Consider the following 20,854-nt stretch of genomic DNA (forward strand, 5'->3'; position numbering starts at 1 on the left):
ATATCTCCTTGGTTCTAATCAGGCTCTCAATTCCATCTTAATTTATTTTTAGAGTTTCTTAATTAAAGAAAACCAAAATGCTATGCAACAAAGCCAAATACCAACCTTCAGAATGGCCTTTATTTTCTTAGAAAATAAACATGAAGCATAGCTGCAGGATACTCTCCATAAAGACGACAAAGATATGCTGCTGGAGTGGTAAAGGATATCCCAAAGGATATACATGCAGTATGGAGAATAATTCTACTTTTTGCATTTCAGCATCAGAGAAATCTATGTATATTTACTATATTCTACACCAGAGCTCTGATATATCAACCCCATCAATTGTAAAGCTTATACATATACAAACCTGACTTTTCACTAATTCAGTTTTCTTTCTGCAGTAAACACACGAGGCTTGGAGTAAATATTTAATTGTATAAATATAAGTTTTATACATTTATTAGTTTGATTATATTACCTTACCTTGACATATGCAGTCTGTTTCTCAAGGATCAAGTCTGCAACTTTTTTGGATACCTTAGATGAAACACTTAAGGTTAGTTACAATATATACTTGTATCAAACTGAATTTGAATCATACATATAGAAGATCTTAAGCAATTTGGAATAATACATCTTAAACATTTTATTCCACTTAATTTTATCCCACGTTTAAATAAATGGGGATTAGAAGTAATAAACACTCCTTTATATTGCCATGCTTTGCAAAATAACCAAATCAAAATTATAGGTTTTCATCCAAAATCCAAAGTACTAATGAAATCAATCTTCCACCCCACTGCAAACTGAAGAACATACTTAAATAAAAATTAAGGTGCTCCAGTATGTATATAATATTATATAATTATAATGATTCATCTATAAAGAAGCGTGAAAGAACTCTGCATTTTAAAAAATATATTCTCTAAAGGGCAAGGTTACAAAATGCAATATTACTCCGGTTAAGTTAAAAAAAATAAATTGCTTTCCTGTTTAATAAATTCTTTTTCCCATTGTGAATTCCAGAATATGAAAATTGCATTTTGCAAGAAATGAACAAGACAAGTATCTTTTATTTATTATTCAATTATAGCTGTTTTTCTGGGAGGGACAAGGAAATAATTATGTTACACTGATTCCTTTGAAGCATTAATTTCTCTTTATTTGTCATTCAGATTAAAATACATTTCCCAAAGAAAGCAAGACTCCCAACATCTAATTCCTACATGCAAAGTGTAGCAGCCACAAACCACTATTTGTAAGTAGGTGAAAAAGATCATAAATTAAACGATCACTCCCCATTTCCCTCTTCGACATGCAAAAAATGTGAAAGTCTCCTAAAAAACTAAATTATCTTTGAATCTCTGCTAATTATATGAACTTCTTCACAATCACCAGATTGGATTTATACCAGGGGTGAAATTCAGCAGGTTCTAACAGGTTCTGGAGAACCAGCAACGGAAATTTTGAGTACTTCAGAGAACCAGTAAATACCTCTGGCTAGCCCCAGAGTAGGGTGAGAATGGAGATTTTGCAATATCCTTCCCCTGCCACACCCACTAAGCCATGCCTACAGAACCGGTAGCAAAAAAAAATGAATTTCACCACTGATTTATACACTACAGGTGAAACTCAAAAAAATTAGAATATCATGCAAAAGTTCATTTATTTCAGTAATGAAACTTAAAAGGTGAAACTAATATATGAGATAAGACTCATTACATGCAAAGCAAGATAGTTCAAGCTGTGATTTGTCATAATTGTGATGATTATGGCGTACAGCTCATGAAAACCCCAAATCCACCATCTCAGAAAATTAGAATATTACATGCAATCAATAAAACAAGGATTGTACATAGAACAATATCGGACCTTTGAAAAGTATAAGCATGCATATGTACTCAGTACTTGGTTTGGGCCCCTTTTGCAGCAATTACTGCCTCAATACTCTGATGAGAGCAACTTTTGCATCTCATTTGGAAACCAAGGACCCAGAGCATGGAGGAAGAATGGAGAGGCCAATCAAGCACAGTAATCCCATGGTTATTGAACCAGTTTTTGGTGCTTTTGGCAAAAGTTGCTCTAATCAGAAAAGAGGACTTTGGACCACTGAGCAACAGGACTTTGGGCCACTGTGCTTCATTAAGACCAGGGTCAACGTAGCCATCTACCAGGAGATTTTAGAGCACTTCATGCTTCCTTCCCCAGACGAGCTTTATGGGGATGCTGACTTCATTTTCCAGCTGCCCACACTGCCAAAAGCACAAAAACCTGGTTCAATGACTGTGGGATTACTGTGCTTGATTGACCAGCAAACTCGTCTGACCTGAACCCCATAGAGGCATTGTCAAAAGAAAGATGAGAGACATGAGACCGAACAATACAGAAGAGCTGAAGGCCGCTATTGAAGCATCCTGGTCTTCCATAACTCCTCAGCAGTGCCATAGGCTGATAGCTTCCATTCCACGCCACATTGAGGCAGTAATTGCTGCAAAAGGGGCCCAAACCAAGTACTGAGTACATATGCATGCTTATACTTTTCAGAGGTCCGATATTGTTCTATGTACAATCCTTGTTTTATTGATTGCATGTAATATTCTAATTTTCTGAGATGGTGGATTTGGGGTTTTCATGAGCTGTATGCCACAATCATCACAGTTATGACAAATCACAGCTTGAACTATCTTGCTTTGCATGTAATGAGTCTTATCTCATATATTAATTTCACCTTTTAAGTTGCATTGCTGAAATAAATGAACTTTTGCACGATATTTTAATTTTTTGAGATTCACCTGTATGTTAAATTATGTTCTTTCTTTTGTTTGGGTTTGTAGTATTGTGGTATGTTACCTCAGACAGCTGTGTGTGTATCTAAACTATGGTTAACAGGCTTAATATGCACTTAACTACAGTATTTTCTTCTAGATTTCACAGAGCAGCAAAAATAATTATTGACTAGAAATTATTGAAAGCTCATTTTCAAAACTCAAAAAAGAGTTTAGAGACCAGGCGCAGGTGGGAATTTTCTTGAATAACTGATATGTCTCAAATGCTTTCAACTGGATACGCCAGGGATTGAATTGTAACCTTTAAAGGCAAAGTCTATATTGCCCCATGGACTTATAAGAAGGATAAGAAGTCTGCTGTCATTCAAGTCTTTCGCACTTTAATATCCTATCAATCCAACTTAACCATGACCAATAGCAAAAGTTTGGGAATGTTATAGTTCATGGCAATAAAGCTATAAATCTCAGAACCACTGAATTATATCTTTCAGAGATCCTGGAACACCGGGGAACTACCAGAGGACTGGAAAAGAGCTGATGTGGTTCCCATCTTCAAAAAAGGGAAAAAAATAGATCCAGGAAACTCCAGACCTATCAGCCTGACCTCAATACCAGGAAAGATTCTGGAAAAAATAATCAAGCAACGAATTTGCGAACACCTAGAAGCAAACAAAGTAATAGCCAAAAGTCAACATGGATTTGTCAAAAACAGATCATGCCAGACTAATCTTATTGCATTCTTTGATAATGTGACAAAATTAGTGGACCAGAAGAATGCCGTTGATATAGTTTACTTGGACTTCAGTAAGGCTTTTGATAAGGTAGACCATAACCTACTACTAGATAAAGTAGAAGAATGTGGGTTAGACAGCATCACCACCAGATGGATTTGTAACTGGCTGACCAACCACACTCAATGTGTAGTCCTCAATGGAACTGCATCTACATGGAGGGAAGTATGCAGTGGAGTACCCCAAGGCTCTGTTTTAGGCCCAGTACTCTTCAACATCTTCATCAATGATTTGGATGAGGGAATAAATGGGGAACTCATCAAATTTGCAGATGACACCAAGCTGGCAGGAATAGCCAACACTCCAGAAGATAGGCTTAAGATACAGAAGGATCTTGACAAACTTGAACATTGGGCACTATCTAATAAAATGAAATTCAATGGTGAAAAGAGTAAGGTTCTACATTTAGGCAACAAAAACGGAATGCACCGGTACAGTATAGGTGGTACCGTGCTCAATAGTAGTAACTGTGAGAGGGATCTTGGAGTTCTAGTGGACAACCATTTAAATATGAGGCAGCAGTGTGCAGCAGCTGCCAAAAAAGCCAACACAGTTCTAGGCTGCATCAACAGAGGGATAGAATCAAGATCACGTGAAGTGTTAATACCACTTTATAATGCCTTGGTAAGGCCACACTTGGAATACTGCATTCAGTTCTGGTCGCCACGATGTAAAAAAGATGTGGAGACTCTAGAAAGAGTGCAGAGAAGAGCAACAAAGATGATTAGGGGACTGGAGACTAAAACATATGAAGAACGGTTGCAGGAACTAGGTATGTCTAGCTTAAGAGAAAGAAGGACTAGGGGAGACATGATAGCAGTGTTCCAATATCTCAGGGGTTGCCACAAAGAAGAGGGAGTCAAGCTATTCTCCAAGGCACCTGTGGACAGAACAAGAAGCAATGGGTGGAAACTAATCAAGGAGAGAAGCAACTTAGAACTGAGGAGAAACTTCCTGACAGTTAGAACAATTAATCAGTGGAACAGCTTGCCTCCAGAAGTTGTGAATGCCCCAACACTGGAAGTCTTTAAGAAGATGTTGGATAGCCATTTGTCTGGAACGGTATAGGGTTTCCTGCCTAGGCAGGGGGTTGGACTAGAAGACCTCAAAGGTCCCTTCCAACTCTACTATTGTATTATTGTATATGAGAAATAAAAAAGAGCAGAAAGTGAAATTTGATCATTTCTTCACTGTCTTCACTGAAGTACTTCAACCTGTTTTCAAAGTCATATAACTATTCTGAGAAGTAATGAGATTTATGGAAATCAATAAAATGAGCAGGGAAGAAAGAACTTTCTACTTACGGCTGCTTGCTGCTGTTTTAGTTTGTCTCTATATTCTTCCAGTTCCTGAAGACTAAGAACAGCTGGCAGCTTCTACAGATAAACACAATCAAAATCCATTTTAAAAATACACACAAAATCAACCTAAGGGGAAAAGTTCTTGAAAAATGTGACTTTGACTCAGTTTAGTAAACTAAGAAAAATATGATAGCTATATATTTATTTTATGTATTTTTTAAAATTGTTTTATGATTTTAGAATTGCAAGCCATTCAGTCATTTAATTAAGTTGCACAGCTGTAGAAATTAATTGAATGGGAAAAAATTGTTCTCTTTTAATGGCAGTGACATAGCAATGAAGAGCAAAGTATATTATCAAGAAAAAAATACACTGTTTATTCCAATTCAGTGTTCTTACCTCTAACTCATACTTAACAATATCAAAGGAATCATTGGAAAAATAGATTTCTTCAATGCTGTTAATTATTTCCAGCTGGGCCTGAGGATCAGTTGGTTGCTCCCGGAGTTCTCTAAGTTCTTCCTTTAATATATGACAGAAAATAATGTATCACCAATTTATTTTTAAAAAGTATATAATAGGCAAGCCACAGAAGGTGTTTCATATATACATATATATTGCAAAGAGAGATTTGTCTCTGAATAAATTAGTTTATTCAATAAATCATGATTAGACTATAATGTGTAGACTTGAACATTGAAACTTATTTAAGAAGCTTATATACCAGTTCAATCCAGCAGGACTCAAAGTAGAATACAATCTATAAAATATAGTTAATAATAATACAGTAATATAAAATATATCCAATATCCAATTATATCTTATCAAAGTGACAAGCTTGTTTCTCTCAATTTTGCAGTAAAAATTGGAAATAATTGCAGTTAAAAATCAGTCCCAATAAAATTTTACGTTTTATAATATAATACAATAGCAGAGTTGGAAGGGACCTTGGAGGTCTTCTAGTCCAACCCCCTGCCTAGGCAGGAAATCCTATACAATTTCAAACAAATGGCTATCCAACATCTTCTTAATGACTTCCAGTGTTGGGGCATTCACAACTTCTGGAGGCAAGCTGTTCCACTGATTGATTTTTCTAACTGTCAGGAAATTTCTCCTCAGTTCTAAGTTGCTTCTCTCCTTGATTAGTTTCCACCCATTGCTTCTTGTTCTACCCTCAGGTGCCTTGGAGAATAGCTTGACTCCCTCTTCTTTGTGGCAACCCCTGAGATACTGGAACACTGCTATCATGTCTCCCCTAGTCCTTCTTTCTATTAAACTAGACATACCCAGTTCCTGCAACCGTTCTTCATATGTTTTAGTCTCCAGTCCCCTAATCATCTTTGTTGTTCTCAGCACTCTTTCTAGAGTTTCCACATCTTTTCTACATCATGGTGACCAAAACTGAATGCACTATTCCAAGTGTGGCCTTACCAAGGCATTATAAAGTGGTATTAACACTTCACTGATCTTGATTCTATCCTTCTGTTTATGTAGTCTAGAACTGTGTTGGCTTTTTGGCAGCTGGTGCACACTGCTGCCTCATATTTAAATGGCTGTCCACTAGGACTCCAAGATCCCTTTCACAGTTGCTACTATTGAGCAAGGTACCACCTATACTGTACCTGTGCATTTCGCTTTTCTTGCCTAAATGGAGAACCTTACTCTTCTCACCATTGAATTTCATTTTATTAGATAGTGTTCAATGTTCAAGTTTGTCAAGATCCTTCTGTATCTTAAGCCTGTCTTCTGGAGTGTTGGTTATTCCTGCTAGCTTGGTGTCATCTGCAAATTTGATGAGTTCCGCATTTATTCCCTCATCCAAATCATTGATGAAGATATTGAAGAGTACTGGGCCTAAAACAGACCCTTGGGGTACTCCACTGCATGCTTCCCTCCATGTAGATGTAGTTCCATTAAGAACTACATGTTGAGTGCGGTTGGTCAGCCAGTTACGAATCCATCTGGTGGTGATGCTGTCCAACCCACATTCTTCTACTTTATCTAATAGTAAGTTATGGTCTACCTTATCAAATGCCTTACTGAAGTCCAAGTAAACTATATCAATGGCATTCCTCTGATCCACTAATCTTCTTTCTCCTTGTTGCTTGTCACCTTCTTGCCACTTTCTCCCAGCAATGGACCAATTGTTTCCTTAACTTTTTTTCTTGTTTTTAACATGTTGGAAGAAGCTTTTTTTTTTTTATTCTTTACTTTTGTGGCAAGCCTTTCTTCATTGTGGGCCTTAGCTTTCCTTACTTCATCTTTACAGGCTATTTGCTGATAATAATTTTATTTTAATTTTATTTATAATTTTAATTGCAAGATAGCTCTAGTAGGTATGGTACACATTTGATTAAATAGTCCCCGAAATCATTATATGGATTCCAACTATATGCAAATTACATATATAGCCACAATTTTCAATATACATCTGCAACAATGCATATATTTGCAGGACAGATTTCATTTTTCACCCTTAAATTTTACAAAACTGTATAACATTTTGGAAAATAGAGGAACAGTTCTACTTCTTGTTTTTAATTAACTGTACTTGAATATTAAATATGCTTTATAATAAAAGTATGGTTTAATTATCACAATATGTTTGCATAAAACTCTGCCCATATTGTTCTAAAAGCTACTGCATCTGTTCTTTGAACTGCTTCCTACTTTCATAACTAAGCTGTAACATACCCAAAGAGAAACTAATCAGAGACAAACTGAAATCAGCAATCATATAATGAAACCTCAGTAGGTGGAATAAAAACAAAATATGACAGAATTATCATTGGAAAGCTGGAAGCTAGCATTCAATTTCACATAGGCTTTAGCTTTCCTTGCTGTATACTAACATATAGAAATGTACAGTGTATTTTATGTGGGAAATAATTAAGAAATGGATATTCCACCTTGAAAACATGAATTGGAATCTTATCCTTAAGAATAAATACATCTTCTCTTAGCAACTCAAAACATATTTTGCAAAAAGAATCCCCAAAATTTTGAAAGAGGAACTTAATGGAATCACATGCAATAGCTTCTGATCCAACTACACTACACATAGGATGAAAAGAAAACATGTTCACTGGGGGAAAAAATGCCAGCCAGCTCATGCACTGACCAATTCTTTATTTTAGCAGAATTGTACTTTTAGAATTACACAGAAATTCTCCATCAAATGCCCTCTGCGTGTTTTCACCATCCTCATAAGTTTTATTAAAGTGCCATCTTGAGGAATATCTTTGAAATTGCAGTTTTACTAGTAAATAGCTATGATTCTAAAACCTAAAGAACCATAATATTGCAGTTGAATATTTTTAGAACGTTCAATTTCAACAAGTTTTGATATATTAAGAAAAGTTCTAAGAGAAGGAATGTCCAAATAAACTAAACTTGTTTTAGAATTATTACACCTGCTTAATATTTTAATAGTAATAAAGAAACTGCATCCTGTTAGCAGTTATTAGTCACTTTTAAATTAGCTGACGTATCATAAATAACAATACTTGTTTTGATCAACATATTCATAATATTCATAATCCATGATTGGAGTAGTTGGAAATACAATTTTTAAATGGTTTATTCTAGGTTGCATACAGTAATATGAATATACTAGAATAACAATGGTGTTGGCTGTATTTCTACTATATCACCACCCATGGTCACTTGGTTGAGTTGGGCAGCTGTAGAAATTGAGTGAACAAACAAACAAGATCAGATGTGTAACAAATGAATTGCTGAATTGCTGTAAGGAGGTTGTATATGAAAACCTCCTTACACCAATCTATGCTAGCCAGTAAGGATCAACAGTAATGGGAGCTTTCTATTGATGACCAGAGTGCATGAAGAGTGCATCCTGAGAGTCCAGCAGCATACAAATTTAATAAATAGAAATAAAATATATTTGTAAAACTAAAAGAAAGGGAAAAGATGGAATAGATTTGAATAAAAGTGAATTAATCATGTGGAAATCAATGAGCATGGAATTAAAGGTGTCTGTTTATCATGACGCTGTGTTGCCTCCTGATCTGTTTATGCTGAACTAAGAAAAAATAACATTATAAGCTTACTAAATTTTATCTAAGAATCTCAGCATACAAACAAGGCAGTAACTCATTATTTAGCTTTCTAGCTAGCATGTTCCTGCTCAACATAGTAGGAGCAACCCAACAAAACCATTATGATTTAATATTACTTCTAATTTTGTTGAGATTTGTAAACAATTAATTAGCAGGCTCCACAATTCTTACCAACATAGGTTCCCCACTGACAGGCTGCTGAAAAAATTAACAATTCCTTTTAGTCTTAGTTATTAAGGAAAAACATACAACAAAATCATTAGTTGACGGTATTAACAAGCATTTTCAATGCATCCAGATCTAAGATATTAGTAGAAGTGGGCAAAAAATTGAAGTTGAAACAGTTAAGACTCGGAATCATCTCATTCCAACTGGCCTGAAATATTGGGGCTGTGAAAAAGAAGAATTTATTTCAAGGCCAGATTGCTTTCTGTACAGTCAAAAAGACCAACTCTTAAATCAAAGTATATATAGTGAAGTTAGAATAGAATATTTCAGGAGTGAAATCATCATATATTGAAATATCTGCATATTTTTAATGTCTTAACTATCTCAATGGATTCAATGGATCCAAACTAAAAAGACCAGGCTTTGAAATAATTTGCATAGAAGTATGTCTTATTCACATCATCTTACAAGAAATGCACGTTTCATTATTTGCAACTCCATCTTTGCCTACAATTTCTTCCTTTATTTCTTTCCCAAAGGAAGTCTATGAAGAAAGATAAAACTAAAAATGTTGCACAAGTACAACCAATGAGCGATAGAGTGATGTCATCTGGATGGAGTAAAAATGTCTCCACATTCTGACAAAAAAAAAAAAAAACTACTGAGAAAGCTCTCAAGAATTTAAATTTAACACATTGTTAACCTCCATAGAAGTTAATTCTTGCAGGGTGCGTTATTTATACTCTTGTTGATTTCCCAAAGAAATTTAAGAGATAATCACATTAGTTCCTTAATCTAATGTTAAATGTTAATGTTTTTTTTTCCTTCTGGAGCAATATTGTTTCTTAATTTATAATTATAACCCTTGTGTAAATCATGGGTGTTCAAACTTTTTGTTAATCCTTCAAGGCAGTTGAGATAAAAAACCAAACCATGTGTATTAACATTACCTTTATTGTTTAGTTGTAGTTCTTCCTTTTGTCTCTCAAGATAATTCTCACTGCCCATTGCATTTTTTCAGTAATATATTAGGTTTTTTTAAAAAAAATCATGGAACTGTAGTGATAGAAAATTGGCTGCATGAATCCCATCATGTTCTTTCTAGAACCCACAAAATCGTAACTTTCATATCCAGAACTACTCCTAACTAGACAAGCAACATAAATAGGTAAAATATTTCCAATTTATCAGTGCCCATTCATGTCACTTAGATGAGATGAGCAGTATAGAAAAATGATAAATAAGTAAGAACAATGAAGAACTTATCTGAATCGTTGAGGTATCATTTGAATTTATTTGATCAACATAATTCTTGCAACAATGTTATCTTTCCAGAATTAGCAAAAAGAAAAAGGGATTCTGCTTTCCAATTGAGAAATCAAATAACCATTTTTTTTTTGCTTTTTCATGGCCTATTTCTCTAAGGTTCTATATTGACAATCACCATCCCTACATAATTATTACTTATAGCTATGTCAAAAAAGCAGTGTAAATATTATTTCATTCATATCTTTTCATGACTTCATGAACCTGCACTTCATGACATGCAATAATCCACAAAAATGGATGGATTTAGAGGAGTTGCATGATACCTCAAGAAAGGTTAAATATGAGAGGGTTTTTTGTATGGCTGCCAAAAACTAAGAGACAACAGAGAATATGCAAGCATATGAAAAGAAAACGGAGGATTACACAAATACAGTATCTTGTAAAAATTCTTGTGAATATAGAAGTTGCAACAGATTATAGTTCCTCAGTAATGCTACATCATTCCCTTCCCCCACTCAAACTCACCCTTCATTCCAATTTAACATATGCAGAATCAGTTACTATGAAATCAGTTGCAATTGATGCATCAACTGCTATAGTCAGATTCTAATATAGTGGGAATTCTGACATCAATGGCAGTGTCATAAAATGTATAAAGGATCCTCAAATAGTTGCTAGAAATGTAAAATTCAAATATGAACCTTTTATCACATTTGGTGTTCTTGCAAAAGGGTTAAGCAATATTTGATGGAAATTAATAATGTAATTCAAAAAATACTGAAAATTAATGTATAATTTAGATCAGAAACTTTTTTATTAGGCTTTATGGATAAAATCTTGTAAAACTCACAAGGTATTTTTTATGATTATAAATGATAATAGCAGCATGACATTTATATGCTCAACACTGGAACGATTCTATGATACCCACAATAGAAGAATGGTTAATAAAGTTGACAGAACTGGCAACGAGGGCTAACTTAATGTCCTTTGTGAAGCTGACGAAATTCATCTATAATTGAAAGTCTTTTGTGGACATTTTTCAGGAGGCAGAGAAAAATCAAATTTTGACATATGGATTTGATGAATGTTAAAATTTAAAAAAGAAAAAAAGATTTCTTTCTTACCCCTTTTCTTCTTTTGGGGAAAATGGACATTTTATCACAGTTTTAAACTAAGAGTCAAATATGTTTCTTTTTCTATTTTTTTTTACACTTTATCTTTTCTCTTGGTTTTCTATATTAGTCTATATTGCTTTTATGTGTATGTTTTGTAAAATGTAATTAAATAATGTGACATCAAACAGTAATAAGATTCATAACACATATGGGAATTGTCTGAAGTACTTTTATAAATTAAAGCTGCCAGAAAATATTAAACAATAGTAAGCAAGCAGAGATACATCCAATTATTAGAACAGGAAGTGGGTATCATAAAACTCATCCTATTCACTGCTATTGCAGAATAGAAAGGATAAGGCTGACATATTGGTAAAGATCTCATCACCTATCCTGATGCTAATGTCATTAACCCAATTTGACAAGAATGCTGACTTCAGGCAGCTGTATGGAATACAAATAGATGCCTCAGAAAACAAATATAAAACAGAAATTGAAATAAATTTTAACATTATATGCATTCAGTCTTACCTTGCTTGGAATTCTGAAGTTCTCAAGGGGGCTCAAATCATGAATACTATCCTGAGGACTTTTAAGACCCTTAAGCAGGAAAAAAATCAAATATGTCACTTTCTGCAGTCCCAATAATTAAGCAACTTATTTATGAATACACGAGTGCTTCAACTAGTGCTTCAGGATGCACATATATTTGAAAACCAAACCTTGGTAAACTAGAGCTATTCTCACGAATAAGGCTTTCCAGCTACAAATAGTTTACGAACCTGTACAACAAAAGAACCTGTATAATAAAAGGATGGACTTTTTCTCAGGATAATCCTTCACTACAATCTATGTACTGGAACTAATGGATGTTGTAACCCAAACATTCTGGAAAACACTTTATTTGCTCAATCTTAAGACTTATATCAGAAGAAAATGCTTGTTGAATCTCACACAAAAGAATTAGAGAGCTTTGAAATGAAATGTCCAATATTATTTCCTTTAAAAAAACACTGAAAATGAGATGATCAATAGTCACAATTTCGGAATATTAAGTCTTTTTTTTTTAGATTGTTCTCATCAAAAAAGCACATCATCTTGTATTTGTCTCTCAAAGAAATATTATCTGGCCCAGTTTTGACCAAGAGTCCTGATCTTTTTGTTATCAAATAGTATGAGAAAAGTTTCCAAGTTTTACTGATCATTACATTTTGAAATCATTTCCTCACAAAGAATTTAAACTGGGAAAACAAGCTAAACCTGAACAGCCACAATTCAATCCTACAATGCATCTGGAGTCCTTGCGTTCCTGAATGAATAATCAGTGAAATAAATTACTGACAACCCAGGAAACGTTCTTCATATAACTCATTTATTCAGGCATCAGACCTCCCTCCCCAAATAATAGTAATAAACAATAACCTTAAATCCTGTGCGCATTTACAAATATGCAAGTCCTATTTAACTGAACTCCTTTTTCAGAGCAACGCACGCCAAACTGTATCTTATCTACGACAGAACGCATTTGGACTTTTTTTTTTTTTAGAAAATATAACACATTATCGTGGTTTTTCTTCTCGTTCAAAATTCCCTTTTTTAATTTTAGGAATTCCGGCCTTGCGAAACACACACACTGACTCTCGTACTGCCTATGCTCTCTTCTGCAGAAATTGTTTCAGCTACACCTTTCTTAACCTCGCTTTATCAAACGTAGGCCTTCCGTTCTTCCCACCCCGCTACCTGTCGGGTCATCAGAGACTTGATTTTCTGCATGATGACACAATTTCTACCGGCCGGCCAGCCACTCGTCTCGCAAACTCCCTTCGACCAAGGAACGCAGCTGCCTCTAACACAGCGAAGCCATTTTGGGCATCACATGATCCACCTGTCTTCCTTCTGAATCATGGGATTTGGAGTTTACAATGGAAGCTTCGCTTCCGGATTTTGGATGCCGACACGCAGCTGACAGAAATACAACTCCCACAAAGCTCAGCGTGTTTCCTGTCTTTTCAGCTAGCGGATTTTCAGGATGAAATATGCCTTTTAGCGATAAAATGAATTTAAAGGAACCGTCTGATGCTTGGGTGGCGGAATTTGATTATTTCCATTAATGTATTTTGTTTCTAATGGAATAATTAGCCTGATCCATGATATTAGTATCGATAGGACGAGATGAGTTTGTAAATACCGAAAAATCGCTGTTTAAATGCCGAGAGAATACGATGCATCAATGCTGAATTACTTTATGAGTAATAAAAGAAATAATTCGCAAGTTCTAATTGTATCCAAAATCAAAGTGGTAACCAAAACAACTCCCATAAATGTTGGTGTTATGTGACAATCCTACATTACTCAATTTAATGTGGAGGCTGCCGCATTTTTTGCTATTTGCAATTTCAGGGCGGTTCACAAAGGCAATCCCATATATGGTAGATTGCAGTAATTGATTGTGAGATAAATAGGGACCCTGCCATAAGCGCGGCAACCGCGCTAGGAAGAAGATTGTGAGGTAACGAGGGGGATGATGGACTCTATCCACTGCCTTGTACCTGCAGTGGCTAGCGTTGCTCGCTGATAGGCTGAAAGCGGGAGTTTCTTGCTCTTCCATCAGAAAGACCACCCAGGGGTGTATTCTAGATCTTTCCATGGGAGCAAAACTACTTCTAGACCCTAGAGCTAAAGTTGCTATTGCCCCAGAGTTAGTCAGTTTAAAAACTTGCAGCAATTCTATCATGCTGGATTGAATCAAACACTTTCTCCTCATTGAAACCCTTATGGTCTCAGGAATAAACTGAAAACTGCATGGTCTTATGTAGAACCTCATCCTAATAAAGACATTGCCTAACTTTTGCTTTTAGCATGGTTTACTCTAGTGTGAATCTATGAAAAGCCATTTTCTTTAGCTTATAAAAGTACAGCAACTATTGGAACAATAGAAAGGGGAACCTACACGCAGCAGAGCAAGTATTACTTATATCTTACAACTGGGTACAATTAATAATATTTGTAAGCAAGTATTAGAAAATGTAAAGGGCTTTACTTTTTTCTAAACTTCCTGGACTGATTACTAAGATATTGGTATAATTAATACCAGGGAGGGATTAGTTAGGGGCTATGTTTTCTGTAATCCACTTGAAACCACAATTCTGCAAACTCATTTTAGCTTATGTTAAGATATGTTATATGTAGTGGGCTCCTGCAGTTATTTTTATACTTAAGTAATTAGATAAATTAAAATGAGCTAAATAAAATCCAGTTAACATTGGTAGTCAGGCCAATATGGACATAGCTAAGTGATTGGTTTCCTACATTATTAAGCCACAATACAGGTTTAGTTTTGACTTAATATGTTGAACTCAACTATTATGACTAATTCAGCAAACCATGCTGAAGCAAAACATGGTTTAAATAATGCAAAACAAGATTTAATCTGAATTTCACAAGTGAAAATTAACTCTCTTAATATTATTCTCATGACATTCTGAACCAGAAACTGAATTTCAGTTTAGGTTGTGCTTATTCAGCCAGTTTATAGTTCAGAAAGTCTTGGAATAGTATAAATATCTTGGTAAGCATATAAGTGCAACACACATGCTGAATAATATTGCTGTTTATTGCATCCTGATCTCTTTTTCAGTTACGTTGATTCACTTGGTTTTGGGAAACTGAAGTTAACAATGGGCACCCCTTTATAATTCTGGTTAGGTAGATAGCCTAGCTAATCACTTAAGAATGGAAACCACAGTTTATTGCTATCTCTACTTTGCCACCATTTTCATGTTGCCTGGATTACTCAGGCACTCCTGTGGGAATTTGTAATCAGCCTTTCTCTTTCAGGGGGTTTGCCCATTTCAAAATTCTCTGATACTGCTCTGCTTAGTTATAAATACACACTTAAAAGTTTTTTTTAATTGCCTTATCATATTTGCATCCTGCTGAATCTTGCAATTCAAAGCAATTTTGCTACTCTTTAAAGCAATTTTGTACTTATTTATTTAAAAGTACTAGGACTAATTTCATCTAACCCAAAAGACACAAACTACCAAAAATCATCATTTGCAATCCTCGGGGCTTGTACAAGTTTGGGTTCTTTTTCATGGAGCTGTTTAACTGTCTGCTCTCATCAGATGAATAGAACCTGCATATGGTCTTTAAGCTCATTTATTTTTTATCAGTGTTGAGTGATTCATACTGTATGCCCAATTTATCATGTTCTATATTTGCTGTGAACATACCAGAGTGGGGAATTATGATAGGGCTATAGGCAATGAAGATGTTGAATACTAATCTAACAGGTGTTCCACTCCCTGTGTCGTTTATACACATAGTCAAATCACCTGAAGCAACTCAAGGCAGTGACTTGTAACTCACACCTGATTTCCCTAACAAATAAACTCCACAGCTGCTGGCCAAGGCTCAGTCTAGCACTGAAAGAAGATGGCCTTCGCACAAAACAAGCTACTTTTCAACACCATGCTTTGTGGCTTGCAAATCTTTGTGCTCTACCTACTTTTAGGTAAGATTTCTGCATTATTTTCTGTCCTTTTCTAAAACTTTATCCAAGTACAAGTCTTTATAGAATTCATAAATATCTTAACTTCCATAGCTTTATGGATATAAAATTAGTAGTGTTAATGCTATTTAGAATAAAATACCACCATGGGGTTTGTGTAAATGAAAACTACAATTGTTACTACAATTATGTACTCTGTGTGGGTTCTTGGTGAATAAACTCTAAGACTTTCTTCATGGTAGATAAGATCGTTCTATAGTTCACACATTATGTAATATTCTATCTTTTAGGAAGGTTGAATGTACATACTGTACATTAAGGAAAGCAATTGTTCTCATGTATCATTGAATATAACCAATGCATTTAAAAAAAATTGTGGTGCAATGTGCTAATTCAATATATTCCTTAAATTCATTGATATTTTCCATAATAGTATATTATTTAGCATTGGAAAGAAAAAGATAGATTTTTCTGATATTTCAGGAGAAGGGGGATTTATGGCCCTCCCAAAACTGCTAAAATACTACTCTCAGCAGCAATAGCCCATGTGCTTAAAGGTGAGGGATATTAGGAACTGTAGTTCAGCAATGTCTGGAAGGCTGCTAGTTCCCTATTTCTGCATTATTGTTCCCAAGTTTATTACACATACAGGAGATATAAAAATTTCCACATTACTTAGAGTAACCAGGTTTGTAATACCTTTTAGAGAATTTTTTTCCATTCCTATGCAAACTGGGTTTAAAATTAGCATTTGGTTCCAAAATAATTATTCTCTTCGTTGTGGAAATATTCACTGAGTTTTATACATTATCTTAAGCCTGGGTGCACTTTGCCTAATAATTTCACAATTAAATTGATTTGGAGAAATGGCTGTCATAAATCCCAGTGTTATAAACCAAACAGACTACCTTGTTCCCTACTATAGTACAATGTTTTTACTTTGCTACTAGAATTAAGTAAAGCAACAACAACAAAAATAAACTAGGTTAATTTCAAAATGACACAATCACTGATACTGAAAAGTTCTTTAAATAAAATCAAAATCCTTCCCATGGAACGCCGGTTTATGTACGAAACTCAAATATTATGTCAGCTTTTTATTTCAGTAAAAACGTTGAAGGCTGTTTCCAGTCAACAAGGGTGGTGTTGTGCTTACTAATACTTTAAGACTAATGTAAAAGCCAAATGCAGCCTAGGCAAAAGTTGGAGGTCACTTTGGGAATATCTAATTTGTTTATATTGAATACAAAGAAAGAAAGCACAAGCAGACAGCAGAAGCTAAGAAAGTGCATTATTTGCTTCAGAAACTTATTTTATGTTGGTAAATTATATTTGAAGTTTGTTATCTGTGTATCAACCATTCCTAAACTTGTTTTTAATTTTTAAAAAATCTGGATACCAAAGCAAAAATGGAACACAGGCAGATAATTTTGCTAGATTTTAGAATAAAACTTCCCATGCATTTATTAATATCCCTATGATAAATTAATTTCAGTCCTGGCACTACCATATGCTGAAAAGCAATAGTTCTGCTAGAAAACACAGGGCTTGAATGTGACACTATACCAGTGATAGCTAACCTTTTACGTCACTGTGTGCTGGAAATGGCACGCAAAACCATCCTGCCTGTACCGTGCAATCTTGCTGGCCTTCGCACGCGTGGGAGCACCAAAACCTGGAAGAGCAACGTTCTTGCACACATGCACATACAGACACCCAAACTTCTGGTTTCTGGCACAGGCGCTTGCCCGATGAACAGCTGGTTGTCATGCATGTGTGCAACAGAAACTTGGAAGTGTAGGTGCCAATGTGCACTGGAACACTACTCTTCCGGGTTTTGCACTCCCCCGGATGTGTGAAGGCCAGTTGACCACCACTTCTGTGTGCACAGGAACACAGAAGAGGATCCAGCAAGGCCACACATCCCGTGCAGGATGGCTCTGCATGCAGCTTCCGGCATGCGTGCCATAGATTCGCCACCACGGCACTATACTATTGCTGCAAATATGGTAGCAGGTAATACTGTATTAGGTAATTAGCAAATTAGATATTCCCAATATTGTATTCGATTTATAAACTTGAAATAGAACTTCCAATTCAGTTGGTTACAATACAGGTGGTCTTCTACTTACAACCATTTATTTAGTGACACTTATGGCTGGTTTTCACACTTGGAACTGTTGCAGTATCTCCAAGGTCAGGTGATCAAAATTCAAGCCCTTGGCAACTGGCAACCTGTACTGCCTGGAGTCATGTGATCACTATTTGTAACCTTTCAAGCTAGGTTTGGACAACCAAAATCAATGGGGGGGGGAGGAGCCAGATTTACTTAATGACCACATGATTTGCTTAATAACTGCAATAATTTGCTTTACAGCTGTAGCAAAAAAGGTGGTAAAAAGAGGTGCAACCAATTTAGCAACTTCCTCACTTGGCAGCAAAAATGTGGGGCTCAGTTGTGGTTGTGCATAGAAACTACCTGTACTTGGAACAGATAAAAAGCCTGACCTTCATTTAAGACAAAATCTTAATACATCATTTTTGGTGGCTCTATTTAATTCAGCTAAAATCTGAATGTGAAATGGAACTCCTAAGGCTGAAAAATACAAGTAGTCCTCAGCTTATGACTTCAGTTGGGGCCAGAATTTCTAAGTAAGGGGGCTGTTATATGAATTGTACCCAATGTAATGACCTTTTTTACTACCTTTGTTAAGCAAATCAGTGCAGTTATTAAGTGAACCACACAGTTGTTAAGTGAATCCAGCTTCCCCCATTGACTTTGCTTATCTGAAGTTGACTGAGGAGGTTCCAATGATCATATGATCCAGGAATCCTGCAATCATTGTGAATGCAAACACGCAAATTCTATTGCATCACTAAATAAATGTGATGGTCATAAGTGTGAGGACTGAATGTAAGTCACTTTTAGTGCCTCTGTAGATTTGAACAGCCACTAAACAAATGGTTCTAAGTCAAGAGCATCTGTAGTGGCTGGGTTCATAAGTCATACTAGGCCATGGTTTATTTAATTGTATTTTATTTCATTTTTATTTGCCATAAACAAAAAATCACTGATATGTTTGAATTATCCCAATAAAAATAAATCGTAAAAATCACAAAAGTATTAAATAGGAATCTTAAAACAATCTCATAATCAAGTAACAAAATGGCCACATATTAAGAATCAAATGCAGCCTTGTCATAAGTAATTTTTCTGATCCATAGTAAGTGCTGGTCAAATTATCACACATCATAATACTTGTCCTGTAATAGAAAACCAACCTATCTAGTCCTCCATTCTCCTTATTTCATGGAAGTTGGGAACTGCTGCTAGATTCTTCCATGAGTTCTGCATAGGAAATTTTGAATTTGAACAGAGAAGTCTCCAGAGATACCTTGAAGCCAAGTCATGTACCGGTTAAGGTTAAAAATTAAAAGTTAAAAGAGACTGGAAGTTACTTGTCTGAAATGGTATAAGATCTCCTGCTTGAGCAAAGGGCTGGACTAGAAGACGTCCAAGGTCCCTTCCAGCTCTATTCTGATTCTGAGTTGAATTGCAAATAGAAACTGGTAGGAAACAAAGCCTATTCATAGATGTGATGAACTCTTGATAACGACCATCTGCCAACATCTGAGCCACTGCATTCTGGTCTAATTGTGCTGTAACTTCTATTTGATTTTCAGAGGTAGACCTGTGTAGTATACACTTTTGTACTTTAGTAGTTTATTGAACTACAGGTACTCCTTGACTTACAACAGTTCATTCAGTGACTGCAACAGTGGCACTGAATAAAGTGACTTATCATTTTTCACAGTTACAGCTTTTGCAGTATCTCCACTGTCATGTGGTCAAAATTCAGATACTTGGCAAATGGTTTATATTTCTGACAGTTTCAGTGCCCCAGAGTCATACGATTACCTTTTGTGATCGTCTGAGAAGCAAAATCAAATAGGGAAGGCAGATTTACTTAGTAACTTCACAACTTCGATGATTCACTTAACAACTGGCAAAAAAAATGTTGTAAAAGGGGGGAAAACTCACTTAACAAATGTCTCACTTAACAATAGAAATTTTGGGCTCAGTTGTGGTTGTCAGTCAAGAAATGTATAATGGTTGCATTCACACAATAGTCTTGTAGGATTAGGATGGGGTTGCATTATATTGAACAGAACTATCAATTCCCATTCTTAATACAATACAATACAATAGTAGAGTTGGAAGGGACCTTGGAGGTCTTCTAGTCCAACCCCCTGCCTAGGCAGGAAATCCTATACCGTTCCAGACAAATGGCTATCCAACATCTTCTTAAAGACTTCCAGTGTTGGGGCATTCACAACTTCTGGAGGCAAGCTGTTCCACTGATTAATTGTTCTGTCAGGAAATTTCTCCTCAGTTCTAAGTTGCTTCTCTCCTTGATTAGTTTCCACCCATTGCTTCTTGTTCTGTCCTCAGGTGCTTTGGAGAATAGCTTGACTCCCTCTTCTTTGTGGCAACCCCTGAGATATTGGAATACTGCTATCATGTCTCCCCTAGTCCTTCTTTCTCTTAAGCTAAACATACCTAGTTCTGAAGCCAAACTTTCCTCTGTGCTGAAACTTCATTTCTCTGGCTTTCTTACAATGTATAACTTAGAGGCGATTTTGCTAAATATAAATAATTATGTTGTTTGAAATCGCTATGTTCTGACAAACACTGCAAGACCTATTTCTTTCTTTAGAAATGAGTGGACATCTAATTCACTCCTTTACTGACTAATATTCAGAGTACAGGACAATGCTTGGTTTTAGTGATATATCCTGTGACAGACGTTTAAATGTTTATAGTATGCATTCAAGGGTATTAT

The 20,854-nt window shown here is 35.5% G+C and overlaps 2 protein-coding genes across 4 annotated transcripts in view; one reads left to right on the forward strand and one right to left on the reverse strand.

Moving 5' to 3' along the window:
• The window catches only part of VPS50 (VPS50 subunit of EARP/GARPII complex), an 83,497-nt gene extending 70,107 nt beyond the window's left edge, over nt 1-13,390 (reverse strand). For both annotated transcript variants that reach the window (XM_081971669.1, XM_081971668.1), the window contains exons 1-5: nt 13,238-13,390; nt 12,029-12,097; nt 5,263-5,385; nt 4,867-4,938; nt 469-522 (exon numbers count right to left, since the gene is read on the reverse strand). In XM_081971669.1, the coding sequence (XP_081827795.1) occupies nt 469-522; nt 4,867-4,938; nt 5,263-5,385; nt 12,029-12,097; nt 13,238-13,270 (351 nt within the window). In that variant the 5' untranslated portion in view covers nt 13,271-13,390. The remainder of the gene's footprint in view (nt 1-468; nt 523-4,866; nt 4,939-5,262; nt 5,386-12,028; nt 12,098-13,237) is intronic.
• Nucleotides 13,391-13,910: 520 nt separating this feature from the next.
• The window catches only part of HEPACAM2 (HEPACAM family member 2), a 36,564-nt gene continuing 29,620 nt past the window's right edge, over nt 13,911-20,854 (forward strand). The window contains exons 1-2 of one of the 2 annotated variants that reach the window (XM_081969970.1): nt 13,911-14,006; nt 15,826-16,013. In XM_081969970.1, coding sequence (XP_081826096.1) covers nt 15,935-16,013 — 79 coding nt within the window. In that variant the 5' untranslated portion in view covers nt 13,911-14,006; nt 15,826-15,934. The remainder of the gene's footprint in view (nt 14,007-15,825; nt 16,014-20,854) is intronic. The other variant, XM_081969971.1, reaches the window with a different exon arrangement.

The sequence above is a fragment of the Natrix helvetica genome (genome assembly GCF_964273705.1).
Source record: "Natrix helvetica genome assembly, chromosome: Z".
NCBI lineage: Eukaryota > Metazoa > Chordata > Lepidosauria > Squamata > Natricidae > Natrix > Natrix helvetica.